The sequence below is a fragment of the Ixodes scapularis genome, unplaced genomic scaffold (genome assembly GCF_016920785.2).
Source record: "Ixodes scapularis isolate PalLabHiFi unplaced genomic scaffold, ASM1692078v2 PGA_scaffold1__304_contigs__length_218370807, whole genome shotgun sequence".
NCBI classification, from domain to species: domain Eukaryota; kingdom Metazoa; phylum Arthropoda; class Arachnida; order Ixodida; family Ixodidae; genus Ixodes; species Ixodes scapularis.
Genome location: NW_024609846.1, coordinates 127033621 through 127041423, shown reverse-complemented (window position 1 = coordinate 127041423; position 7803 = coordinate 127033621). Strand labels below are relative to the sequence as shown.

The 7803-nt window shown below is 54.8% G+C and overlaps 1 protein-coding gene across 1 annotated transcript; it reads right to left on the bottom strand.

Moving 5' to 3' along the window:
• Window positions 1-2774: 2774 nt before the first annotated feature.
• Window positions 2775-4031, bottom strand: LOC120846761 (mucin-7-like). The gene has a single exon (XM_040218631.1). It carries the CDS (start codon window positions 4029-4031, stop codon window positions 2775-2777), a length of 1257 nt encoding a protein of 418 aa, XP_040074565.1.
• Between the last annotated feature and the right edge of the window lie 3772 nt (window positions 4032-7803).

Genomic DNA, 7803 nt, shown 5'->3' with positions numbered 1-7803 from the left:
TAAAATGCAGGGGTCGTCTCCGCTCGGGGCCGAAGAGGGCTCGGAAGAGAGTCTCCCAAAAGACGGTTATTGGCGCCGAGGAGTAGAGCGTGAGTGGCCGTGCTGGGTTGTCGTGGTCGTCAAGGATTGCCAGGGTTGTCTTCAGGGCCAGTAGGGGCGCTGCCAGCTCGATGCACGGAAAGCTCCACCCTCCTTCACAGCGGGGGAGGCATAAGCGGGAGCGCCTCACGAGTTCTGTGCGGTTGTTCCAGAAGAAGGTAAACAACGCCGAGCGCACTTGGAGGTTGAAGGGGCGCGGCGGGAGGGCTACGCGGGCCACATGCCACAACCTTCCGCAGAAAACCGTCTGAACAAGGTACCGCCGCACAGCCATGGGGAAGTCGTAATGGCCAGCCTCAGCGGCCTTCTCTATGATCTCTTGACGCAGGTTGGACCAGGTCTCCGGAGCCACGCCGGAGGCGTCGTACGAGATTCCAAGAATGATAACGGACTGGGCTCGCGGCAGAGATGACGGGCACGTGGGGGGAGCCCCGATACAGAGAGATTTGCTTTTTTCAGGGTTTAACCGTGCGCCGGAGAGGCACGCGTACTCGTCGAAGAGTCGGAGGGCCTTCACCAGGCTGTCTTCGTCGCGCAGGTAGAGGGTCACGTCGTCCGCATACGCCGAGACGCGAAGCTCACCGGACCCAGGTAGAGCAAGTCCACTTATGCTGGGGTGCCTGTCGACTCCAACCAGGAAGGGCTCTAAGCTGAGGACGAAAAGTACCGGGGACAGCGGGCACCCCTGCCGAACTCCTCGTGTTACCGGAAAGCGTGCCACTAAGGAGCCATTCAGGAACAAGTCACTCCGCAAGTCACTGTACAATGCTGCGAACAGCTGAGCACTCTCGGAGGAGAAGCCAAACCCGTCGAGAACACCGAGCAGGTATTGGTGCTCGACGCGGTCGAACGCCTTGGCTTGGTCCAACGACACGAGAAGCCCGTTCGCCCGTCGGGAGCGTGTGAACTCCAGGATGTCGCGAGTGAGAGTCGTCAAAGAATGTATGCTGCGGCCCGACACCGAGCACGTCTGTCGGGGGTTTACCAGCTCCGGTAGGAAAGTTTGCAGACGCGAGGCTAGGGTCGCCGCGAGGAGCTTGTAGTCACTGTTTAACAACGTTATCGGGCGCCATGCCCCGGGGTCGGCATGGTCACCACCCTCCTTGGGGATGAGTACGATCCATCCCAGCCGAAAGGATGGCGGTAGGAGGAGGTCTTCAAAGTAGACCCGCACGACAGCGGTAAAGAAGTTACCGAGAATGTGCCAGAACGTGCGGTAGAACTCCGCTGGGAGACCGTCCGGTCCTGGTGCGGAGCCGTTCTTCATCCGCTTCAAAACGTTCCACAGCTCGGTCGCGGACGGGGGCCGCCGCAGGCCCGCGTCATCCTCGGCGGAGATCTTGGGGAGGCCGCTGAGGAGAGGGTGCGAGGACACCGAATATCGATCAACCGGCGCGTCCGACTGGGCCAGCGATCGGAAGTGGGCTGCGAAGCGACCATTGTCAAGGTGGCCGGGCGACCCCGATGCGGAGGGCGTCTGCTGTCTTTCAAAGGCTTGTAGGCTTGTGCGATGGGTGTAGCGCAGAACCTCCGGGTGGACCGACGGGCTCCCCTGAGCCTGCAAGACAGTAGCCGCGGTGGAGTCCCACCGAAGGTATCGTTCGTAGCGTCTCTGCAGCTGGTCGAGGTACGCCCTCATGAAGGGGGTCAAGGCGCCCCCTCGGCGGACGATACGGATTCGGAGGATAGTGTCTTGTAGAAGCCCTCGATGCCGTTCGCGGAGGTGCCGTCCCATCAGAGTGCTGAAGCTTTGCCATTGACCTTTTAGGCGGTCCCAAGACGCCGGCTCTGGGCGCACGCCCACTAGCGACTCCTTGACCAGGTTGCCTAGCTTGCGGCGCGTGGTCTCGTCATGGAGGATCCTGGAATCCAGGCGCCACGGACGTGGGGAGCGTGCGACGGCAGAGTCGAAGCAGAACTTGATAAGTAGGGGACGGTGATCGGAAATCTCTTCTGGGCACGACGGGAAGTCCACCGCAGTACAGGTCTGTAGCGCGGCAGATAGCGTGAGAGGCAAGTACAGCCGGTCTATGCGACTTCCCGAAGCCCCTCTGTTCCACGTCGACTGGTGGGTGGATCCATGAAGTAAGGACCATCCGTCTACGAGGTCGAAGTGCCTCACAAGCCGCCGAAGTTCACGGGCGGACCAAGTTGAGCGACCCTGACCAGGACCCCGAACGTCGGCGTTAGAGTCCAGAACGCAATTGAAGTCGCCGACCAAAAAGCACGGGCCCGCGTCGAGTAGATGCACGTCCAGGCTGCGGAAGTACTCGTGCTGGAAGGTCGATACAGTTGGTGCGTAGACAGTGACGAGGCGAAATTTTCGTTCACCGAAGAAAAAGTCCAAACGAAGAGTCCTTCCCTCCGTATCAAAAAGATAAGTGGCATTGCGCAGCAGACTGCGATTGCAGACAACCACGCCCACCCCCGTCGCACGGCGCGGCGCGTAAGAAAAAAAAGCAGTCACAGAAAACCGGGCTTCGAAATCCGCAACGTCACGGAAGCGGGCAAAGTTGGTGTCTTGCAAGCACAGAAGATCGCAGTTCTGCATCCTCGCGAAATGCATCACTTCCGTTTGCTTCGCTGGGTTTCGAAAGCCCCGCACATTCAGGGATAATATGCGAAGTGTGGCCAGTATAAAGTAAAAAGGGGGGATAGGGACGCCGGCGTGTTGCTTAAAACGTGGAGCTGTCGGACGATGCTGGAGAGGGGTCCCGACGCGGGGGGGAGGACTTTCGCGGTTTCTTGGGGCACGTGGCTCGTGGGCCCCCACTGTCAGTTGAGCGGGAACCGCTGCTCCTGAGGGGACGCTTGGAGTCCTCGTGCGTTAGTCGGTTCGAGTCGGACTCCGGTGTTTCAGTTGTGGTCGTATCCATACTGTCGGTCGGTGTCTCTGCGGGGCCACCTAGAGCGGGGTTCTCGTCGATGACGAGGTGGTCGCTGTCGCTGGACACCTCGCTATCACCCGACGCTTGGCTCCACGCTGCATAGACGGTGTCGCCGACAATAACCGCGGCGGTTCGGGCAGAGTCCGTCGCTTCGGCTGAAGTCACCCCCGAGCCGGTCGGGCTTGGGTCAGGTGGGGCGGGTGGGGGCGGCGACGGAAGAGGCGGTGGTGCGGCCGCGGCTGCGGCGTCAGGTGGTGACGGAGGGGCGACGGTGGAGACGGTTGGTACGGCCGAAGCTTCGGGGGCGATGGGACGGGTCGCGTTTCCTGGGTCCAGGGCCGGGAAATCGGTGGCGTAGTTTCCGGTGACCATGGAGGAGTAGCTTCTCTTGGCCGTGCAGTCCACAGTCGCGTGGGTTCCGCCGCAGCGTCCACAGTTGGCAGTGCAGCCCTCGGTTGGGTGCCCGAAGACACCGCAGCAGTCGCAGTAGCCCGTGGTACACTGTGCCCGGACGTGGCCCTCCTGCCTGCAGCGTCGGCATACGCGCTTCAGGCCGCGGTAGTCAAAAGTAGCACGATGTCCGGCGACGCGCAGGAAGTTGGGCAGGGGGTTAGCCTCCTTCATCTCCATGCGGATGAAGCGGGTTCCTGTTTTCACAGTCGCTGTTCGGTGGTAGGTTGCGTAGGAGACGTCGATGACTTTGCCGTACGGGGCCAGGGCTTGGACGAGCTGGTCGTTGCGCACAAACGTCGGCAGGAAGAGGCAAGTCACATTCGTCACCTGCGGACCCGTCGGCACGATGGGGACTGACTGGTTGGCGATGGAGACGCTGCCGGCCTCACGAAGCTTGAGAGCGGCTGCACGGGTGTTGACGACGACTTGGAAGTTTGTACCTCCTAGGTGCTGCGCCGAGAAAATTTCGGGCAGCCCCACAATGGCGGATATCCCATCAATGAGATCGTCCGCCGATGTGCCTACTGGCACGACAACGTCGAAAGCGTGCGCTTTCGGCGGGGGAGAAGATTCCGTCGACGCGGCCGCCATGGCGGTTCGCACCCTCGCCGGGCCGCTCGACGACACGTAGCCAGGGACCACAGAACGCAGGCCCCGGACGAGATGCAGCCAGGAAACCAGGAACTCAGGAACAGCGACGAGATGTTTCAGCTCCTTAGTGATCGCTAGTTTTGACCAATTCCATGGTTACATAGTTTCGAGTGTAATTCGTAGTCACCCTGAACAAGCGTCCCATAGGACTCAAGTACCTGTCATATCACTTTGAAATTTTCTCGTCAGTGGCATCGTTTATGATACTGTGCATTCTGTCCAACCATCAACCAAACTGAGCAACCGAAATCTCTTACCGTATTATAATTCTCGTGATTGTTGTTTTAGCAGGAATTACTTAAATGTCGAGAAATCACAACAACCAAAACCGGGATTTAGCTCGGATTCAGCGGAGCTGTTTATGACATTTTTCATTTCAAATAATTAAGCTAATTAAGTATAATTAAGTCTATTTCAAATAATTAAGCTACATTTAAATCCTCGTGAAAACTAGCACAAATAATCTCAAACTTGTCAAAGCTGAAGTTTGGGATTATTTGTGCTAATATTTAGCTCGCGGACAATGAGTCAATCAGAGTTTGGTAAGAAAGAATTTTTGTTTTACTTTTTTAACTTTTTAATATATTGAAAACCGGCCGCCAGATAAGACTGTATATACGCCATATAAGTCTGTATATACGCCACATCAGGCTGTATATACGCCAGATAAGTCTGTATATACGCCAGATAAGGCTGTATATAGGCCGTATATAATCACATAATGTTTGATATGGCCAGATATGGCCCAGATATAAGATTTCTATACGGGAACAGAGAGGTTAAAATTTGTGCCTATTGAGGTTGTCACTGGCCGGTCTTGTCCATTCTCGGTAGTTTGTGGGTCTGGCTTCCGCGGGTGGTTCGTGTATGGCAGCTTGTCTTTGCTTGCTGATGGCCAGACAGTCCCATGTAAGGTTCTGGCAGGTAGCAGGTACGCTGCAAGTTTTACCTGACCCTGACATGCACAGGGACATGTGTATGTCGGTCGCTTGGGGAGGGATCCCATGCTTGGGCGCCATCTATCCCCGTGTGAATGAAGCGTGCTCAGTGCGCCGAACATAATGTGGCCTCCTCGCCCGACAGAGAGTCATCACCTTAATGTGTTTTTTCCACCACGTGGGTACAACAAGAAGCGGTCAGCGAGGGAATGCGGGACCACCGCATGGTAAAAACAACAGGAGCGGTCGGTTTGGGAGGCGTTGTATCAGCGATTTCGTGTTCTAAGCTGGCTTTGCCTTGTATCAGCATTGGGGAGCGCACGTTATCGCCTGCCGTGATAACCAGCGCCGCCGGGTAATCTTTTATTCGTTTTTACCTATATAAAGAGATACGCGAACTGTATGACAGCAGATGCTGTCTGGCAATAAACGTGTTGAAACAGACTGCGTTGGCCTACGTGACAGGAGGGACCATAAAGCCCTTGTATCTGGAATAAGTGACGCATAATCTTCCCTCCTCCGCTAAAAAAAAACCTTGCCCCACTTCTCATGTCCGGTTTGCGGCGGAGGCGCCCTCTGGAATTTCCCAAGCGTCTCAGCGTCTCGGTCAGCTGCAGCGGGCGGGATGCCGGTAGTGTGGACTTTTCTCGTCTCATAAGTGTTGCAATGACCTCATTTAGAGCCCGCATTCGCATCCGACTGTCATGAAGTCGCTCTACATCTGTTCGTTCAATCGTGAATCCCGAAAGAGCGTTGGATAATCGTCCCTATCGGTCGGTCCCAATCTGTGCAACGATTTTAACGTTGAAATAATTTGCATATTCTACTTTTGATATTGTTTATCTTGTCACAAAGGACAGAAAATACATATTCTTTCTTCAAAATGTTGCGATTCCGCCGCGTAATCGCGAGGCAAAGATTATAATATTTCCCGACCTGCAGCCGCGAGCGGCAGACATGAGAACCACGCGGCATGATGTCAATCGGGGACTTGTAAAAAGATAGGAAGTTGTGCAAATACCTGTTCGATAAAGGGTAATTTTTCTATAAATCTTGTCGTTCCGACACAAATATAAATGCGTCAGAAACCTGGCGCCATCTATCCAAGGTCAACAAAACCATTAGCTCTTTCTGCTACCGCGAACAGCTGCCAGAAGCCGGAGGGGGGAGGGGGACGGTAGAGTTCCTACCTACGGTAGGGAGCCTATACAGGAACTCTGGGGGACGGGGGCAGAGCCGGACGGGAATGGCCGGACCCGGATGAGACTTTCCTCTGACCGTGCTGCGCAAACACCCGGTCACGTGGTCGCGAGGGGATGGATTCTCGCTGCTCACTGATGAGTCTAGAGAAAGAGCTTCACCGGAACCCCGCGCATCCCCCATTTATGTCATAGCGCACGTGACTCGGAAGATGATGAAGGAGTTGTGAGGTGCCATAACCTCAATCTTTGACAATTTTTTTAAAATAAAAAAACTGGGACATGCAGGCAAAAGCGGTTCTTTGCTCTTCACTTCAGAAAGGTCCAGACACCAACTCCCAAATTATTTGCGCAAAGCGCATAAATTGTTGCACAGCTCCATTAAAGGGCAACTCCGCTTCATTTTTTTTTTATATTTAGAAAACTATATAGCCCTCTTCAGTATCGTGTAGGAAGACCCCATGTCAAATGTTACGATGTAATTCCGTTTATATATTTAATAAACTAGCCAGCAAACCTTCAAGCGAGCCAAGTCGCCGAAATCTGCCAACTCTAGCGTGCGGCGCGAGGCGCAATCATCAGCGCAGTCAATGCCACGGAGTTGGAGCGGCCAACGTTGAATCACTAAGTCAGAAGCATGACTACGTCATTCTCAGGTTTTGCTTGTTTTTACTTCTCAGAGCGCAATTCAACGATGACGTCATGAGTTTCTCCTCCCGGTGTTGCCTGACCGGGTGTTCACGTGATCACCGTAACACGGATACGCTAGTTTTGCGCTGCCCTGCGCGCTTATCGGTCTGTTTCTCCGCTCTCCTTCTCCTCTTTCGTCTTCTTCCCTTCCCCCTCTCCCCCGGGCCATCACCGTCCACGCCATGCGAAGCGACCTGCCCGCGTCCAAAAAAAGAAAAAGACCTGCCCGCGTCGCGTGTCCTGTTTCTTGCTCCCTCCCGAACGTCACAAGACCACGTGGTTCGACCTGACGTGGCCATGACTCTGACGACCTGAGACCAATGTTGCCTGACGCAACCGAAGTTTCGGTATCTGCTGATGTTTAAATTAGGATTACACAAATAATATTCCAGATTTCGCGAATCCGAAGACGTAGAGTTGTTTAGTAGTGCTTTGTTAATTTGAATCACATGAAAGCCTTTAAGGGACCCACTTGGGCGCCATCTATCTCCGTGCGGGTGAAGCCCTCGGTGCGCCGAACATAATGTGGTGGCCGCGTCGGACAGAGAGTCATCACCTAAATGTGACTTTAGCGGGCGCTCTTTTTTCCACCTAGCGGCTAGTTCCCGGCCATTTTTTGGCGGAACATAGCGGCGCGCGTTGCTGTCCTCCAGGGCCGACATTACCCAGGAAAGTCTTTTGGTGAAGAACGTAGCTCACGGTTGTTTTAACCGCGCGGTGGCGGTTGTTGCAATGCCACGGCCGCAAAGCACCATCATCCCGATAGTCGGGCTTGGGCACCTGTTGTTTAAGCTGGACAATGAAATGAACGCTTGTTTGATCTAATTATATTCGTTGCTTCTAACTACAATACGCATAACCTTTTCGAGGAATCGGTAGAATGAA

Bases quoted from the DNA above. Each gene is read 5' to 3' on its own strand.
- LOC120846761 (XM_040218631.1), bottom strand. From the start codon at position 4,031: ATGGCGGCCGCGTCGACGGAATCTTCTCCCCCGCCGAAAGCGCACGCT.